The sequence below is a fragment of the Pan troglodytes genome, chromosome 1 (assembly GCF_028858775.2).
Source record: "Pan troglodytes isolate AG18354 chromosome 1, NHGRI_mPanTro3-v2.0_pri, whole genome shotgun sequence".
Taxonomy (NCBI): Eukaryota; Metazoa; Chordata; class Mammalia; order Primates; family Hominidae; genus Pan; species Pan troglodytes.
This window is the reverse complement of record NC_072398.2, coordinates 28,294,128-28,314,321: the sequence shown is the minus strand read 5'-3', so window position 1 is coordinate 28,314,321 and position 20,194 is coordinate 28,294,128. Positions and strand designations below refer to the sequence as shown.

Sequence of the window (20,194 nt, the reverse complement as noted above, 5' to 3'; positions counted from 1 at the left end):
GCACCCCCAGCTGTATCTTGTAGAAGGGAGGGCCCTGGGAACCTTGAGGAAGGAATGCAGTTGAGATGTGACTATCTTGTGTCCAAACCATCATGAACGAACGCATGACAGAGAGGTTGCTCTAGACTTTGTGGAGCAGGACTCATTCCCTGTAACGTGAGGTTGTCTGCCTCCCCTTCCTTCCACCTCTCACCAACCTCATGGCCTTTTTGGGGGCCAACGATTCAGTCTTCTTTGATCAGCACCAATCCCTCCCTGACAATTCTACTGTCCCAGATCTGGCCCCCTCTCTGGGCAAGCTGAAGCCCTGAGCTGGAGGGCTGTCATCCCCGCTGTCACCTCACCCCTGAGCATGAGGCTGTGGCCTGACCTCTCTGGCCAGCACCTGTCATCCTATAGGAGATAAGTCCCAGGGTGTGGGCCAGGCTGCAGCAAGGTTAGCAGGTGGTCATGAGGGCCTAGGCCACCTGGCAGAGAGACAGTGGTCAGCAGGGAAGTCAAACGGGGTGGGTGGAGGGAATTACGGAGAAGGGGGTTTGTGGTACTCAAGGAATCCTTAGGTGGATAGCAAGCAGCTGGTCTCTACCTGGCTCCAACAGCGTTGGGTGTGATTTGCAGCAACATTCAAAGAGGGGGCTACAGACCAGCCTAAGGGAATCCCAACATTTTGAGAGATGTTTCTCAATACTCAAAACATTAACAACTTTTCTGTAAAAAGCTAATATTGTGGAGCATTTAAGATTGGTATATTTCATTCCATGTAACTTTCACCTCAAAAAAAAAAAGCAAATAATGGTTTTTACTCTAGGTAATAATATTCAAGCTGAACTGCTCAGAGTTGAAATGTACTGGTGTCTGCAACTTACTTGGAAATGCAAAAAGACAATACAGTGGATTGATGGATAGATACATGTGTGATAAAGAAAACATAGTCAAGGGCAGGCACGATGGCTCATGCCTGTAATCCCAGCACTTTGGGAGGCTGAGGCTGGTGGATAACTTGAGGTCAGGAGTTTGAGAACAGCCTGGCCAACATAGTGAAACTCTGTTTCTACTAAAAATACAAAACTTAGCTGGGCATGGTGGTGGTCACTTGTATTTGCAGCTACTTGGGTGGCTGAGGTAGGAGAATCCTTTGAATCCGAGAGGTGGAGGTTGTAGTGAGCTGAGATTGTGCCACTGCACTCCAATTTGGATGACAGAGTGAGACTCTGTCTCACAAAAACAAAACAAAACAAAACAAAAAACAAAAAAACCAAATATATATATATATATAGTCAAGTGTTAAGCTCAGAATTCAAGCAGCGGGTAAATGGGTGTTTGCTGTAAAATTATTTCACCATTTGCCTGTTTGAGAATTTTCATAGTAAAATTTTGGGGGAAATGTCACTATATGTGACAGAATATTGATGAGAGGATCAGGGTTATAGCTATTCTCTGAAATGTGCTCACTCACCATCAGAACAAACCAGAATTCAGTCTTCCTGTTTTCCATGGCCACAGAGGAGCTACCAGGGGCAGAAAGCAGGGTGGGCCAGCGGGAAGATCCCGGGCTGGGAGTCAGGAGACCTGGATCTGCAGCACACCGACTGCTGTGCTCCTACCCCTGCCCGCACTCAGACCCTGAGTGTTCTTCCCTATAAAATAAAGGAGGCAGGACAGAAATAGATGATTCTGTGTAAATCAGCCAAGTGGTTTGGGGAATTGGCTGTCATCCTTTTTTGTCCATCTTGTTCTTTCTCTTCCCCCAGTGTGTTGCTCGGTGTGGGGCATCCTTCCCTCTGGATTTAGGTTTATGCTCTTGCAGAAACAGCCTCCGCAAAGCACTTCACATGTTTGGGCTCGTTCTCTGCATCTTCAGTGCCCCCCTTCCTCCATTGGGAGCCTGTGTTTATAGAAGGAGGATAATTGACCCTAAACACAGAGTGAGGGTGGGAAGGCGGGGGGCGCAAGGAGCCAGCACACCCCCCTGATCTTCCGCAGGCTTTGTGAAGCCCAACAATCTGGCCCTAATTGCTTCTAATACCCCAGGAGACAGTGCGGCCAGCCTAGGTGTCTTCTCCTATCTCTTACTGAGATTTAAATTGCCATGGATGTGTAATTTATGTTCTTCCCAAGACAGGTGGTCATAAATCGGGAAGAGAAAGGCCTGGCCACATCCCATAAATCATGGGAAGGGAAGCAAACAGTGGTGTCCACAGCCTCTCTGCTATTGGGCAGGTTGCTCAGAGCTACACCACATTCTGCCTCTGGGCACTCATGGTGCCCATGGCTGGGGTTGCTTCTGGAATGCCAGCGCTCAGCTGGGAGACCTCTGTGCCTGACCAGCCCTGCCTCCTGATGTTAGTCACCCACAGGCAGAGCCCACGGTGGCACAGCAGTGGGAGGAGAAGAAATACAGAGGCATAGGGAAGGCTTTGTCTGTAAAATGCTCACAGCGGGAGGCACAGTGGAGGCATGTCTGCTAACAGGAAGATATGAAAATGGAATTTTTCTTTTCTTTCTTAAGGGAAAGTGACGTACACACTGATCCCCATGGTTGAAGGAATGGCTGGAGTCTGCCGTTGTTGCTTCCATGACATTTTGCCCCTAATGGAAAGAATATAGCAGTTACTGCATGGGTACTCAAAAAAAAAAACGTTTTGCTGGATGCACGAATACTGTGACAGTAATGACGTTTGCCAGCAGCCACTTGTGTCAGGCTGTGCTCTGCCGAGCTAAACACAGAATATATAGCAGTGGTAACTCCATGGGAGGAGGCAGACTCTCCACCCTAGTCTGGCTCTGTCACCTCCTAATTGTGTGACATTGGCAAGTCGCTTAGGCTCTTCAAGTCACAGTTTGTTTATTGGTATAAACTGGACTTGTAATACCTCTTCTGGTAGACTGGAATAAGGCAAGATATAGGATTTTTATAGATGATAAAATACTGTACACAGTGACCATGTAAGCTGCGGTCATTGAGAGTCACTGTTTATAAACTTGACACCTTCTGAGAGGAGGAGAAGCCTGACCACACTTCTTCCCATACTCAGAGGCTGCTTTAAATGAAACCTAACACGAACTTGCCCAGCGGCCAGCCTCTGGAGGTTCAGTGTGGCACCTCTCCCAGGAACGTTCACAATGCCATCTAATTCTTTAATTTAATTTAATTAATTTATTTATTGAGACAGAGTCTTACTCTGTCACCCAGGCTGGAGCACAGTGGAGCAATCTCAGCTCTCTGCAACCTCCGCCTCCTGGGTTCAAGCAATCCTCATGCCTCAGTCTCCCAAGTAGCTGGGATTACAGGCATGCGCCACTACGCCTGGCTAATTTTTGTATTTTTAGTAGAGACAGGGTTTCACCATGTTGACCAGTCTGGTCTCAAAGTCCTGACCTCAGGTGACGTGTCTGCCTTGGCTTCCCAAAGTATTGGGATTAACAATGCTGTTTAATTCTTAACCTGGCCATAGAGATAGGCAGTCATGAGGCCTCAGGAATGGCTTCTGCCGCTGGTGACTTATGGTCCCATGAACGCCAGTGGTGGGATCGGGCAGTGACCAGATACTCTGCCTGGAGTCATGGCCTGGACGTTGACCAGTGAATGCGTAAACCAGGCAGGGTAAACAAGGATCAGCCCTCTGTGGTGCACAGCACTTTAACGGTAACAAACTGTTTCCATTTACATTGCACCTTGTAAATAATAGAGACCTCGGTTTTAAGCTAAATAAAGTGTCTTGGGCTTCCTGCTCATTAGAATAGTTATGTTTCATGTTCATTTAAGGAGAAAGTGCACTAAGGAAGATTTTAAATGAGTTTTAATTTATTAATACCAACAGGAATACCTATATGAAAAGTCACATATTTAAAAAATCGTAGAAGACCCATGTATGAAAGAATACTGTTTCAGCGTGTTGAACTTGGTGTGCACACGAATTCATAGACTGCTTGCAATACCTCTTAATGCCACAAGGCGCCGCTAGTGACCTCGTTGAGTCTTCCCACAGCCTGGAGGCGGGCTTCGGCAGCAGTAGCAAGAGGAGGTGGTGCAGGAGGCGGTGAGAGCCCGCAGCAAAACCAGGCAGCTGTAGGAAAGCCCTGGCAGGCCGGCCCACCGAGAACCCCTTTTCCACTCCCATAGCTCTTCCCGCTTCTACTCCTAGACAGCGGAGTGGACCGCCACCTGTGAGTCGGTGACCACACCTGCACTTTCACAAAGCAGCTCCCTCACCCTGACCTGTGCAGTTTAGGGAGGCTGTGCCGGGAGGGGCAGCCGCTCTTTACGGTCCTCTGCTCCTCATTACCTGGTCGGGGAGTGAGTGTGTCTGTGCTTGGTTGGCAGGAAGGGATAGGTGAAAAATGTAAGTGGCTAGAAATTGGTGTAGATGACTAAATTGTGAGACCCCTCGGTTCTTCTCAGGCCTGTGGGTGTACTCAGGAGGATGTCGATGACCAGGGTTACATCCTGGGTGGGAAGAGTCCACTAGACTCTGAAGTCAGCCAGGCCTGGGCTCTGGCCCCAGCTGGATCCTTTAGATCTGTGATCTCAGGCAAGTCTGTTACTCCCCTGAGACTTAACTGTAAAATGAAGAAAAGGCAAATTCCCACATAAGCAGGTTGTAAGGATTAAAAAAGAGAACATGTGTAAAGTTCCTTATAAACTATCCATGTGTGATGCGCAGAACTCCAACTCTCAATTTCTCCCCAAGATAATGAGAGTCTGGACTCTTAGACTGCAGAGCTTGGCAGCAACGGAAACACCCATACAAGCAGCTGATGTGTCCCCTGTTCCTGAAGAGGTCACCCTCTGACAGATAGATCTCAGAATGTCATGAATGTTGCATGCTGAAAGAGGAGAGCCAGGCTAGGAGAGATGCCTGGTTTGTCAGGTCCAAGGGCATTGCAGAAACCTGATTACAGACAGAGGAAATACTCTTGGCAAGGCAGGGAAGCCTGCATCAGCAGCTCGTTATTTTCATTCATCCATTCATTTGTTCATTCATTGTTCAACCAACATTATTTTTGAGTGGTTACAGTGTATGTGTGAGGCACTGTTCCAGGCCATGAGAATGCAACAGAGAACAAAGTGGACACAGTGCTGCCTACAGGATGTTTACAGTCTGGGGAAGGAGCTGCGGGTCTCCAGAAGGTGGTTCTAGATTTGACTCTCTGTTTTCTCCTTAACAATTTCTGATTTGAAGAACAACATTAGAACCAAGTTGTTGCAGTCACTTTTTCACTTTTTTTTTTAAAGCAAGGCAGAATAAAATGAATGATTTATCTAAAAATGTTTTAAATATAAAAATGATGTAAAATTAGGGTTAGATTAAATAAAAAACTGAAGGTTAACTTCTTCCCAGTGGGGAAGGTGGGGGAATCTTGCCATGTGAGTCCCACACATCTGCTCATGTACCCTCTCCCTGCGTCTTCTTTAATTTTCTGCTGGACAAAAATATTCATATTTATACTGCCTCTGACAGACGGTTTTACTCATGAGCATACTAATCCAGCCAGCAAACAATGGTGGGTCACAGGTGACGTAGGAGGCCCGGCATTGGGAGTGAGCAGTACAAGGGCATTAATCACAGTTCCTGTTCTCCAGGGACTCTGCCTTGTAGAACAGACAAACTTGTGCCCTGACATTACAGGACAAGACGTGTGAGTATTGGAGGGGCAAAGAGAATTGAGGAGGGGGAATTACTCGTAGCTGGGGGAACCTGGGCTTCCTTCCTGGGAGATGTGGTGTTTGATTTGGGCCTTGAGGCAGGTACAATTCTAAAGCATGGGGACCTGGAGGAGGAGCATCCCACAGGAATCACAGAGGACTTACCGAGTCAGTACAATGCAAAGCAAGGTGAAATCCAGCAGAGAGCTGCAGAGGCACAGGTAAGGAGCAGATGGCAACAGGTCTGAAAAAGCAGGCTGGGGCCAGGTAGAGCCCTACACACCAGGCTGAATAGTTGGAATGTTATTCTTTAGGCACTGGAGAGCCATGGAAGGTTTGTGAGCCTAGGAATGATAAGACCAGAACACAATTAAAACAGTGATATAGTGCAGTGTCAACAATGAATTGAAAACAGGTAGAGAATGAGGAAGAGAGGTTGGTTAAGCAGTTATTATGATAGTCTGAGCATGCTGGAAGCAAGATCGTGACAGTCGGAATGAGGAAAAGCAAGCCAAGTCAAATGATGTTGTACAGGAAGAACCTTGGAACTCGGCAGCTGCGGACAGGCTGTGGGAAGAGAGGACAGTGGTGTAAAGGATGGGCTCCCAGCCCAAGTGACGGCTAGGACGGTGGTTCAGGTGACAGACATGGAGGAGACAGGAGGAAAGATGCCTAGGGCAAAGGAAGATGATAAAGTATGTCTAGACACATTGAGTATCTAATTTTTTTTTTTTTTTTGAGACGGAGTCTTGCTCCATTGCCCAGGCTGGAGTGCAGTGGCACAATCTCCGCTCACTGCAAGCTCCGCCTCCCAAGTTGATGCCATTCTCCCACCTCAGCCTCCCGAGTAGCTGGGACTACAGGCACCTGCCACCACTCCTGGCTAATTTTTTGTAGTTTTAGTAGAGATGAGGTTTCACCGTGTTAGTCAGGATGGTCTTGATCTCCATCCTGGTTGTGATCTGCCAGCCTCGGCCTCCCAAAGTGCTGGGATTACAGGCATGAGCCACCACACCTGGCCAAGTATCTAACGTCTTAATGCCGAAAGGGGGAACATAAAGGTAGAGAAAAGATGTGGAGATGTGGCCATTGCTTATGCTTCTGTCGTTGTTTGCTGGGCAGGCTGTTCACTGCCCCACTCCAGGAGGCGCTGTTCTGTTGAGCTTTGACGGGATGGTGCCCTCTCGAGCTGTGCATGCGGAGGCCCTGTGTGGGATGGAAGCCACATGCTGGTTGAGCTCTTGCATCCGCTTGGCTGTGACTCATCATGATCTTTTCCTATTGCAGTTATCGCCAGTGTGACCCTTCAGAACGAAAGTTATATGGAAAATCACCACTCTTTGGGCAGTATTTTGTGCTGGAAAACCCAGGGACCATCAAAGTGGGAGACCCTGTGTACCTGCTGGGCCAGTAATGGGAACCGTATGTCCTGGAATATTAGACGCCTTTTAAAAATGTTCTCAAAAATGACAACACTTGAAGCATGGTGTTTCAGAACTGAGACCTCTACATTTTCTTTAAATTTGTGATTTTCACATTTTTTGTCTTTTGGACTTCTGGTGTCTCAATGCTTCAATGTCCCAGTGCAAAAAGTAAAGAAATATAGTCTCAATAACTTAGTAGGACTTCAGTAAGTCACTTAAATGACAAGACAGGATTCTGAAAACTCCCCGTTTAACTGATTATGGAATAGTTCTTTCTCCTGCTTCTCCGTTTATCTACCAAGAGCGCAGACTTGCATCCTGTCACTACCACTCGTTAGAGAAAGAGAAGAAGAGAAAGAGGAAGAGTGGGTGGGCTGGAAGAATGTCCTAGAATGTGTTATTGCCCCTGTTCATGAGGTACGCAATGAAAATTAAATTGCTCCCCAAATATGGCTGGAATGCCACTTCCCTTTTCTTCTCAAGCCCCGGGCTAGCTTTTGAAATGGCGTAAAGACTGAGGTGACCTTCAGGAAGCACTGCAGATATTAATTTTCCATAGATCTGGATCTGGCCCTGCTGCTTCTCAGACAGCATTGGATTTCCTAAAGGTGCTCAGGATGATGGTTGTGTAGTCATGGAGGACCCCTGGATCCTTGCCATTCCCCTCAGCTAATGACGGAGTGCTCCTTCTCCAGTTCCGGGTGAAAAAGTTCTGAATTCTGTGGAGGAGAAGAAAAGTGATTCAGTGATTTCAGATAGACTACTGAAAACGTTTAAAGGGGGAAAAGGAAAGCATATGTCAGTTGTTTAAAACCCAATATCTATTTTTTAACTGATTGTATAACTCTAAGATCTGATGAAGTATATTTTTTATTGCCATTTTGTCCTTTGATTATATTGGGAAGTTGACTAAACTTGAAAAATGTTTTTAAAACTGTGAATAAATGGAAGCTACTTTGACTAGTTTCAGATCTTACTAACTTCTTGGCACAAAGTTAGACTGTGAAAGCTGACTGAGGCTGGGCACAGGGGCTCATGCCTGTAATTCCAGCACTTTGGGAGGCCAAGGTGGGAGAATGGCTTGAGCCCAGGAGTTTGAGACCAGCCCAGAAAATATAATGGGATCCTGTCTCTACAAAATGTTTTTAAAATGCACTCGTTGTGGTGGTGTGTGCCTGCAGTCCTGGCTATGGCTACTCGGGAGGATGAGGTAGAAGGATTGGTTGAGCCCAGGAGCGGGAGATTGAGGCTGCAGTGAGCTATGATTGCACCACTACACTCCAGCCTGAGTGATAGAGTGAGACCCTATCTCTAAAAAAGAAAAAGGAAAAAAAAGAAAGCTGACTGAGGTGAATGGGCAAAGCCAGTAATTCTGACACCTGACCACAGCTGGGTCTTCTGCATAATGGACCTGCTCACCCACAGCCTCCCAGGCAAGCACCCACGTTTGAAGGACTATCAAGTCAACATGCTTTTTACCAAAAGCTGCACATTTTTCACTTTGATTTTATAAAAGAGGTCAGTAATCGCTGAAATCTAGCTGAGCCCTGAAGTAAAGTTCTGAGCAAAGAGGTGCATGTGCTTGTTTTATGGTTGGTGAATTATTACAGTTTGTTTTCTGCATGCTTGGCATGAGGTGAATAATTACATCAATTATCCAGAGAACCTGGGCCATCACCTTCCCCAACAAGTCCAGTTGATGTTGAAACTACAGATAGATTGAGACAAAGTGAAGTGTTCAGCAAGTAGCATTACTAATGGGACCGGGGGACCCGTGGGAGAGTGAGTGTACACAGGATTTAGGAAACTATGTGAATATGGGCTCTCTTGGAATAGCCAATAGGTAGGGAGCAATCAGAAACCCAAGGTTTGGTGGCTCTTCCTAGGTATTTATAATTAGTGGCAAGTGAAAGCCTTAGTCCTGAATTTCTAACCACTTGTAAGAACTAACAGCCACTTCTCTGTGCCCTATCGGGGCAGTAACCATCATTCTCCATGGACAGGCTCTCGGGGTAGCTAGCTCTGCAGGGCAGCACCCACGTGGAAGGGAGCACCCAGAAACCCTCCTCACTGGGCAGACCTGTCCTTCTGTGCCTCACAGTGTGAGGAAGAGTCCTGTTTGAAGAGAGAAGTTCCAGTGACCTCTAGAATCTCAGAGTAGTTGCCAAGCTTTCTGTCAGTGAGATTTAAAGGCCATTTACTTGTGTTTATTTTATATTTAATGAGTTGGTTAATGCCAGAGACAAAGCTGATATCCCATTTATTTTGGATACTGAGCATTTGCACACTATTCCACTTGAAATATAGGATCAGGAATGTAGGCCATCCCAGACTTTCAGATCTTACAACAGCAAATGACAGATGTTTGAGGTCAGGCCAAAATATCCACCCTCGGTGGGCATCTCCTCTGTGTGGCAACTTATGCTGCAGCCACAGTGGGGAGTCACAAACTCAGAGCTGGAGGTCTTGAAAAGGACAATGTGGGCCAGGCTCCGGAGGGGCTGCCTAAAGGCTTGCTTTTGTGACTCTTCTGCAGAAAATGTTAGAAACTTCCAACCGAAAGACCAGGGCAGCAACTTATACACATGAAGGCAGAAAGAAATTGGGGAAGGGGAGGCTGTTGGAATTCAGGCCGTTGTCCTATAGGGAGAAATACTCCTCCTCTCCTTCTCCCTTTACTGATAACGGGGCAGGGTGAGGAGATGAGCTTGTGAGGGTCTGCCAGTTTGGTAAGAGTGCATGGGGAGGTTGGGTAAATTAGACTAGCCAAATGGGACTTCGGGAAACCATTTGTGAGGCTGTCACCAACAGTGATGGCAGGCTGAAATTCCAGGCAAGTGCTCCCAGCATTCCAAGAGTGTATCAAATTAAAGCAACCCATGATGGTGGAGAACAGATACATTAAAGTTCCTTGAAAATGACAGAGTGGCTCTCAGACCAGACCTTGATTGTGGGTATAATCGGAGTGTTGCTACCACACCCTAACACTGCATTTCCCGTGTTTTATTGGTCCGTGGAATTCTGAAAGTTTGCCTTTCGGGATGCTTCTAAAAACAATTCCATGGACCAGTAAGTTTGGAAAGTCCTGCGTGCCTCACTTCTCTTCAAAGGCAAAAGGCTCTGGAGAGGCCTTCATGAAGACATCTGTGTTTAATGCTGCCCTTCCCAAAGGTCTGTTTTTGACTGTCTTTTGAGAAATGATCCTCTGATCTCTAGGCAGAATGCCAGTGAGCCAAGGAATCCCAGTTAGCAGGAGGGGTGCACTCATGGGAAGACTGAAGAAGTTAAGAGTTCCCACCATGTGAAGGAGACCTCTCTTGGGACACTTCCCCTTGTCCTCTCCCTTGCCCCTCTTGCTGGAGTAAAAGGATGGAACTGGGACTTGATAGGTTAAAGGAGGTGTGGAGAAGTGTCTTAGACCAGCTCTCCTGTTGTGGGCCTTAGGGAGAAGCACTCTCTTTCTTCGGGCTCATTTTCCAAACATGCATTTTTGGATGGATAGGGTGGATCAGGGTGAGGGAAGGGAAACCAAACTCTCTCTAACCTTGCCCTTACAGCAATACCTGTGATGTAAGTTACAAAAACACCTGTGATGAAAGTGCTCCAGGATGCTTCATGCACCAGGGAGGGGTGCCCTGTTTCTCTTCTGCTAGCTTCTCCTTTCTTTTTTTTTTTTTTTCTTCTTTTTTTGAGACAGTGTCTCGCTCTGTTGCCAGGCTGGAGTGCAGTGGTGAGATCTCAGCTCACTGCAGCCTCTGCCTCCCAGGTTCAAGCAATTCTTCTGCCTCAGCCTCCCGAGTAGCTGGTGTGTCTGGAGTTGGTTCCTTCTGGTGGGTTCTTGGTCTCGCTGACTTCAAGAATGAAGCCGCAGACCTTCGCAGTGAGTGTTACAGCTCTTAAAGGTGGCACGGACCCAAAGTGAGCAGCAGCAAGATTTATTGTGGAGAGCGAAAGAACAAAGCTTCGGAAGGGGACCCAAATGGGCTGCTGCTGCTGGCTGGGGTGGCCACCTTTTATTCCCTTGTTTGTCCCTGCCCATGTCCTGCTGATTGCTCCATTTTACAGAGTGCTGATTGGTCCATTTTACAGAGTGCTGATTGGTGCATTTACAATCCTTTAGCTAGACACAGAGTGCCGATTGGTGAGTTTTTACAGAGTGCTGATTGGTGCATTTACAATCCTTTAGCTAGACACAGAACACTGACTGGTGCATTTACAATCCTCTAGCTAGAAAGAAAAGTTCTCCAAGTCCCCACTAGACCCAGGAAGTCCAGCTGGCTTCACCTCTCACTGGGACTACAGGTGCACACCACCACACCCAGCTAATTTTTGTATTTTTAGTAGAGACAGGGTTTCACCATGTTGTTCAGGATGGTCTCGAACTCTTGATCTCGTGATCTGCCCGCCTCGGCCTCCCAAAGTGCTGGGATTACAGTTGTGAGCCACCACGCCCGGCCCTAGCTTTTCCTTTCTGTTGCAAGTCCTCTCAACTAGTGTTGCCTTCCACCCTACAAAGCAGAATTACCTCAGAAGTCCTATGGCCCTGACTCTATCTATGTCTGCACAAAGCACTACTGTGCTTTGCTGTCTGCAAGAACAGAGATTGTTTGCTTCAACCACTTTCTCTGAATGGATGAATGAGTTATGATGATATCTAAAGTTACCCAATTTCAAGCAAGAGGAAGAATCTGGCTCGGTACCACAGATGTTCTTGGAATTGGGAGAGTAAAAAAGTCCCTGAGGCATCCCTTGGTCTGCTCTGACCACACCCTCTACACAGGAAGAGGCTTGGGCCGCAGCTCTGACTATAACTCTGCTCTTCCTCCAAACACAGCTGAGGAATTGGGTGGTGGGGCACCTGCTCCCATGCTCTGTGGCCTGGCTCAGAGAGAAGAGTTGCCTTAATTACATTATTATTCTTCCTGGACAGGCTGTAGGTTGTGTAAAGTAACAAAAAGGACTGAGAAGTGACTTCCCATTCAGCCTCTTCCAAGGCCATTTTTGATAGGCAGGTCAAATTCACTCACATTTGGTTATTTGTTGGCCAGTCTAGTGCATTCACCCTTGCTGGTCTTCAGTCATGCTCCTTTACCTTTACAGAGCATTCTAGACTGCTCTTCCTCTTACCTTCCTTGTGAAACCCACAACCCCTAGTCCCTCCCCTTCCCTGGCATTTGTTATGCCCTCTACCAATCCCTGACCTGGTATTGGTCAGTCTCCAATCCTGGTGGATCCCTGTGGGAACTAAGTTAAGTCTAACTTTTGTCTCCCTCTTTAGAATTTACTGGGAGTACTGTAAATAAAGTATTGTTGTTATAATTATTTCTGATTAACATTTTTACACCTAACAAAGTCTCAGAGAGATTGAATTTACTGGGTTGAAGGGAGGAGCACCTTCCACATGACCTGCCCAGCAATTAAAGCCGCTTGTTAGTCCGAGGCCCAGGACGGCCGAGGACAGCTGGAGAGCTCTTCGTTGCAGGCAGCTCTGGTTAACATCAACCGGGAAAGCTCTTTGTAAACACATGAATAATTGATCGTCCAGCGCTCACATAGCTACCGCGGATCTGAGCCCGTATGACTCATTTGCGAGCCATTCCTGTCGTCTGGATGCCATAACATTGGAGGAATGATGATCGTTTCTTGGAGGTTCTTCTGTGGCCAGAGTTGCCAAGACCAAGGCTGTAATGGTTTGTTATGATGACCTTTGTTATTCCATTAGGCTCAATTGCTTTAAAAAATGATGTGTGCATACTTTAGGAACGTTTTTACCCTTTATGTTGACCTGACATCATAGTTTATATTATAAAATGTATTAATGACAGAAGAGTGTTTTCATGTCCCAAGGACAAATTTTAACAACCATAATCTGCCCTCAGTCATCATAAATATAAATGTATTGGTCAAACAGATCTCGTTAATGTGGCCAAGATAAATGCAAGTCTATATTTTAAGGCAGTCGAAGTCCTAGAGAATATATCTGGAGCTTTTGTGGGGCTAAGAGATCTTGTATATATGCTATCAAAAGGCTGAGAAAATTAACATGTTCCCCCCTCTGATTTTGCATTGGACAGATATAAACGTCTTGGGGATGTCAAGTAAGATTGTTCACATAGTTTCTGGACACCATTAATGCCTGATGGGGTGAATCTTAGTTCTTAAAGCCATATTCTGCTCATTATGCTCACAGGGCTTTTGAAAAGAGAACAAAATAAAGATTTCAAGTCTTAGCAATGTGCTGCCCAGCCAACATTTTTCTGAGTTATACTGTGTCTTAAATTTCTAATTATATCATTCTCCCCATTCCCCAATAGCTTGTTTCCTGTGGGACGAGCCCCTTTTCCACAGATGTGGGTCTGACATTTGCATCATTCCAGTTGGCAAGCCACATGTTGGCAGACAGTGTTCTGGGCATGATCTGGAGGACAGGATGAGTGCTTTGTTTTCTCTTTGTTATGCCATACTCAGCAGCTTTGGTCATTATTTGTAGTGTCCACATTAAGCTTCTTAGGGAGAAAACAAATCCTTGTGGAAGAAACATTTTTTAATAGTGCTATTATTTTGAACCATGAAAATGCATTTAAAGCAGTAATGTCTCAAATGCTACTGTCAGAGCAGACTCTTTACAGGAATGAGTTCATTTCCCCCAGATATGGTAAAAAAACAAAAAACAAACAAACAAACAAAAATGGTGCCATAATTAGCCTCTCCAAGGATTATGGTCACCAGGCAATGAATGAAGAGCACTTCATTTAAAACCATTTACCCTTTTTCCCTTTGAAGAATCTTCTAAAGCGATTTTCCCTTCTGAATCTGCTGTCGTTTTTGGCAACACCAAGTATTGGGCTTTAGGAATGAGCTTTGCCTGGATAAATTTTCTGGGACTGGGGACTGGATTATTTTCTAAATTTGTGCTGTGATCATCTCCGGTGTTGTTTGAACTTCTTGAGCAATTTAAAAAGTGAGGTACATGCACCCATGTTCATAGCAGCGTTATTTACAATAGTAAAAGAAAAAAAAATGGAAATAGCCCATGTCCACTGACAGATGAATGGATAAACAAAATGTAGCCTATACATACAATGGAATATTATTCAGCCTTGAAAAGGAAAGAAATTCTGACACATGCTATAACATGGATGAACCCTGAGGACATTATGCTAAGTGAAGTAAGCCAGTCATGTAAGGACAAATACTATATGATTCCATTAATATAAGGTACTTAGAGCAGTCACACTGTTCTAGACATAAAATAGAAACAGAAAGTAAAATGCTAGTTGCCAGTGGATGGGGGAATGGAGAATGAGGAGTAGTTGTTTCATGGGTATAGTGTTTCAGTTTTGCAAGATGAAAAGAATTCCAGAGATTGGTTGCAAAACAAAGTGAACGTGCTTAATACTCCTGAACTGTACACTTAAAAAAAATGGTTATGGTGGCCAAGGCAAGAGGATCACTTGAGGCCAGGAGTTCAAGACCAGCCTGGGCAACATAGTGAGACCCTATGTCTACAAAAAATGAAAGTATTAGCCAGGCATGGTGGTGCATGCCTTTAGCCCTAGCTACTTGGAAGGTTGAGGTGGGTGGATAGCTTGAGCCAAGGAGTTCACAGTTACAGTGAGCTATGATCACACCACTGCACTCCAGCCTGGGTGGTAGAGTGAGGCCCTGTCTTTAAAAGAATAAAAAAAGAGGTTATGGTGGTACATTTTATGTTACATATATTTTACCACAATTAAAAAATAACTTAAAATGGTACAGCACTTCAGAGACTTGGAGTTGTGTTAATCCCAACTCTAAAGTCCCTTCCTGGAAAGGCATCCTAGGCTACTGCTGCTGAAAGAACACCGATCCCACGCAGCCCATTCAGAACTCTTCTTGCTGACACCAAAAAGAATAAGAAATTGCAATGTAATGTTTTTGAACTTGAGAGTGAGATGATTTAACTTCAGATTTTAATTTCTCATTTTGCCTTTTTTGGCCGTTAACTTGGAATTTAATTTTGGACTTCAGACTCCTTGGTAATTTGGTGTTAGAGGGGTTTATGTTCAAATCTAGAGCATCTTATTGTCATTTTATTGTTGAGGTACCTTTGTGATATCACTTGATTTTGCTGCACAGTCTCTGATAGGTTCTGTTGGGCAGTGTGATGTCTGGACATAATTTGAGATGGAAAATAGAAAAGGATCGACAATTTTTATCTTGACTACAGAAAGGCCTTGAAGAACACAATGTACTGTACTGGCCCATCTCAGAACCTTATGGGGCAAAAACACACAGTACCTTTCTAGAAAGATCTACATGGAAGTGACACTGGAGATGGGGGTAGGAGTTTATTCCCTCTCTGAAGATGCTATCCCTATAATATATATACCTATATATGACTGGGTATAATCTGTAAGCACAATGGGCTCAAAGAACAAAAAATTGAGGAATTTGGGGATACAGATAACTTAGCTACAATAAATGTGTTATAATCACACTCATCCCTAGTATGTCCAAATGAAGAGACATTCCTTAGTCTTGACCCCTCTCTGCCTCCTCACACTCTCTTGTTTGGGGGAGATCTGATTGGTAAATTTGGAAGCAGTGAGTTTGAGCTCTGCTCTTTCTCCTTCTCTTTTCTACTTGGGCTCTTGCTGCCTTCAAGGTGCTAGGACCCTGGTCCCTTTGGTCCAAGTGGTGATTTTGGCAGAAAAGACCCTTCCCTAGTTGGGAGATACCTGTAGTTCTCCAGTTTTGTGCAAGGCTGGGGAGATAAATTCAATATTGGGATTCAGTATTATTGATAAAACCTAGGCTGGAGGATGTAGTTTAGGAATACAAAAGCAATGGAATTTCTATCAGAAAAAAAGCAGATATTTTGATCTCAAAACAAAACAAAACTAAACTAAAACCCGCAAACAAAACCCAGTGTACCTTGCATTTGTAAAGTGCCATGAAACCTGCAGTGCACCTTCATCCACTCTATATGATTAGATCTTGCTGATGACCCATTGAGGTAGGATAGATGTGAAAGTAAGCTGCTTACGTATCATCATTCTTCTTCTGAATGCATAACGCATGTCACTGAGCTTTGGGGAGGTTAACTAACTTGTCCACATTATAGGTGATGGGCTAGAGTTAGAACTCAAGGCTTGTGCCTTCTGGCAATGCTACAAAATAAGTTGGCAAGAATGAATTCAAAGTATGGTAGTACCTTCATCCGGAAACTGGTTTGATCCTACAATCTTGTTTTAAAACAATTGCTTATGACTTACTGAAAGGACCTTTAAGACTGGTGTGTGTATTTGTATCACCTGTGAACCGTGGGTAGATTCCTGTGTCAGATTCTCAGATATCCTGATTTAGTAGTTCTGCAATGGAACCTAGAAATTCTCATTTTTATAAAGACTCCAAGCTGTTCAAAACTTTTACTTGATTTTCTGTAGACCAAGTTTCCATCACTCCTACTCACCCCACATTAATGTTGACATTCTTCTTAGTGGTATGTAAAGAAATACTGGAGTAACAAATTCTGGCTTTCTGAGAAAAATGGAACCCATTAGACTACTTCATGGCTAAGCATGGATGTGCTCATTTTGAGTGATGGGGTCACACTGATCCAAACACACCTCCCCCAGCCCTCAGGGGACCACAGCCCCACTTTTGGATGCAGCAGAGGATCGTGTATGCCCTGAAAGGGAGTGAAGCTCTGAAGGCACCAAACCCACAACCTGAGCCTCCACGCAACAGAGTCAATGACCACACCATTAACGAATCCTGAATTTGTCAGCCAAGCAGAGGCAATGCTTGGGGCTTAACGATTGTCCACATATCATGTAACAAATGACCGTGTGTGCATGCATGTGTGGGGGAGTAAATGAGAAAGCATGTTTTGTAAGAAAATTTAATTTCCTTATAACAATCAACCAGTTTCTTTTAGTGAATCAACAGATAAGGGGGTCCCAAATACAGCATTAACGATTTTAAAAGCATGAGTGCCAATGGTATTTTCTTTCTTTTTCTTTCTCTTTCTTTCTTTTTCTCTTTCTCTCTCCCTGTCTCTCTCTCTCTCTCTCTTTCTTCTTTCTTTCTCTCTTCCTCTCTTCCTTTCCTTTCTTTCTTTTTAAAGAAAGGCAAGGTAAAGATTGGGAATGTTGATGAACGATGGCCCCATTCTCTCAGAGCTCAGTGAGAGTCTGTGTCAACTTGTTTTCCTCTCTTCCTCCCTCCCAGCCAAGCTTCAGAGGAAACTCTTTTCATGTGAAATGTAAGGGATGAATTTCAAGCTCCACTGAGAGCTTTAAAACCTTAAATTCTTGAAATAATCTGCCTCTCAGGAATCATAGGTCCCAAAGAATTGTAAAGCTTTCCCTTAAGCTGTGGAATGGCTCCATTGCTAACTATGATTACTTAAGTCTCAGAATAGAAGGATGTAATAAATCTGACAGTATTTGTTCTGGTTTGTGACTAAGCAAAACTGTATAATATTAAATCAGATGTTGTTATAAACATATGAAATGGCACATTTTTTTCCAACTTGGGGCATTGTGGCATGAAGCATCCCCCCAAAAATGTTTTTGCATTCTTGGATACCAGCTCTGGTTTCTGCTAGATTTCCTTCTTTCTGAGCATGGATGCTAAATAACAGTGCTTCTTTTTAGCCATCTGTATTTCCTGTGAGTTAGCAGGGCTGAGGAGACCTATTCTCATTTCTTTGTGTGCTTCTCTATGGGGTGGAACTGGAGACTCAGGCAGAGCGTGTGGATTTCTGTGTGTGTGTGTGTGTCTGTATGTGTGTCAGGTGGAGGAATGAATGGCATCCTAACACCCTGGAATGTTTGGGTTGGAAAGGCTCTTGGATACAAACTAGTTAACTCACCTCCTCATTACCCAGGTCATATTTTTAAGCTTAGGTCCAAATGTGTGGGAGAGAGAATGCTGGAAAGATCTGGAGGTTGGAAGGTTGGAAGGAGTTTTGAAATGGGAGGGAATTCAGCCATTGCTTTCACTCCTCTTCCCACCTGAGTCCTCAACAAAAGGGACATTTCCCCTTCTTTTAAAGACTTCCTGATAAAAGGAGTCTTCATGGACACCCCCATAAGCATAAGGCAGCACAAGGGAGGGAGCTCCGGTGGTGGCGGAGTTGGGACACTCAGGCACATGGTTGCAGAGGCGCAAAGGTGTGACCATTCTAGGTGTATCTTCCACAGGGCCCTCGTGGAAGGGACCAACTGCATCCCCTAAAACTGCCAGGGCAGCTTCCCATGATGCTGGGCTGAGTCCAGATTTCTAGATTTGGCTGGTGCAAGCTCCTGGTTTGCTAGAAAATTGCTGATGAAATAGGAGGGTTGTCAGGCCATGGGACAAATCTGCCGCTGTCCTCAGGGGTCACCCTGCCTGGCCTTGTGTGCTGACAGTCATGACCCTTTGGACGTCTGCATGTTTGTCTCTGGGTGAGTGGCTGTGTTGGCATTTAGTTTTCATTTGCTATATGATAAGCAAAGAACCACAAAGAAGTCCTAAACACACCTGGTGCTAAAAAGTGATTACCCTTGCCCTTGTTTTAGGACTTACAGCTACTTTTTCTTTCTGTAGCTTCCAAATATTTTATTTTTTATAATTAAGAAAGTAAATTTATATTAAATTTCTTTTCTGAGACAGAGTCTCGCTCTGTCACCCAGGCTGGAGTGCTATGGTGCAATCTCAGCTCACTGCAACCTCCGCCTCCAGAACTCAAGCCATCCTCCCACCTCAGCCTCATGAGTAGCTGGGACCCAGCTCTGCCTGGCTAAATTTTGTATTTTTTGTGGAGATGAGGTTTTTTATGTTGCGCAGGCTGTTCTTGAACTCCTGGGCTCAAGTGATCCACGTGCCTTGGCCTCCCAAAATGCTGTGGGATTACAGTTTTGAACCACTGTGCCCAGCCTATGTTAAAATTAATATTAATTTTTCCATTTAAAATGTCATTAATTAAAATTCATAAAATTTATATCGAAATCATAGCCTAGAATCTCTGCATATGTAAGAATCACTTTTTAAAAAGATGATTTAGGATGTTGATAGCATCTTATGAATTGTTTAGAGCTGCACTGTCTGACATGGTAGCCATTAACCACGTGTGGTCATCGAGTGCTTGACACGTGGCCAATAGAAATTAAGATGCACTGTGTATGTAAAATACGCACCCAATTTCAAAAACTCAGTACAAGTGAAAATGTAAGCTATTTTCGTAATTTTTGTATAATGATTACATGTGAAATGATAATAGCTTATATAATATTAGGTTAAAGAAAGCATTAGAATTAATTTCATCTGTCTCTTTTCACCTCTTAATGTGGTTACTAAAAAATTTTAAATTACATATGTGAGTGTTGTATAAAGAAGAGAAGGTTAGCATTCCCCTTGACAAGGATGGAAGAGGCCTGTACAACACTCATATAACTTCGGCATTGCCACCTTCTTTGTAGCATCTAACCATGGTTTTGAGGATGGAAAATGATTGTGTAATTGGTATGAGGTTTCCTTTGTGATGATTAAAATGTTCTGGAACTAGATAGTGGTGTCAGTTACACAATATTGTGAATGCACTACATGCCACTAATAGTAAATGTTATGTATCTTTTACTGCAATAAAAATTATGTGTGTCTCACATTATATTTCTATTGTGCAATGGGTGTTTAAAGAGGTAGAGGGTGTGGCTTTGCTTACAACAGTGTCTCTAGAATGGGGAAGAAATTGAAAGATACAATGATGGGATGAAGACTGCAGGAAGGGGTTGGAATTCTTTTCTCTCCTTTTGGTAAAAGTATGAGCATATATTTAAGTTTCCTGCCTTCTTTGCAGTCTGTCCCTGGGGGCCCCGACCTCTTGCAGCTCCTGACTCTTGACAATGCCTTCTTCTTGTTGATCTCATCTCACTTTCCTCCACACTTGGCCGGCTGCCCACCGCTGTGTTTCTCTCTGAGATAATCCTGTCCCTATGATTCCTCTGGTTTACGTGGTGTTAAGGTGTTAGGGATCTTGACAGTTAAAAGTAACACAGAACACCCAGATCAAGCTCCACAAGCCTCCCCAGCCTCAGGCATTGCTGATGAAGAAAAAGTAAAGTCTTTTCTGTGCATCTCTGGAATCAGCTTCTAA

General features: G+C 44.5%; 1 protein-coding gene and 1 pseudogene across 4 annotated transcripts in view; both read left to right on the top strand.

Moving 5' to 3' along the window:
- The window catches only part of MTARC1 (mitochondrial amidoxime reducing component 1), a 28,189-nt gene extending 20,158 nt beyond the window's left edge, over positions 1 to 8,031 (top strand). For 2 of the 4 annotated variants that reach the window (XM_009441519.5, XM_001172926.6), the window contains exon 7: positions 6,935 to 8,031. In XM_009441519.5, coding sequence (XP_009439794.2) covers positions 6,935 to 7,061 — 127 coding nt within the window. In that variant the 3' untranslated portion in view covers positions 7,062 to 8,031. Of the gene's footprint in view, positions 1 to 5,584; positions 5,869 to 6,934 lie in introns of all 4 variants that reach the window. The other 2 variants (XR_001712691.3, XR_001712690.4) reach the window with 2 other exon arrangements.
- Positions 8,032 to 19,421: 11,390 nt separating this feature from the next.
- Positions 19,422 to 19,539, top strand: LOC112207407 (U6atac minor spliceosomal RNA; annotated as a pseudogene).
- Positions 19,540 to 20,194: the final 655 nt, after the last annotated feature.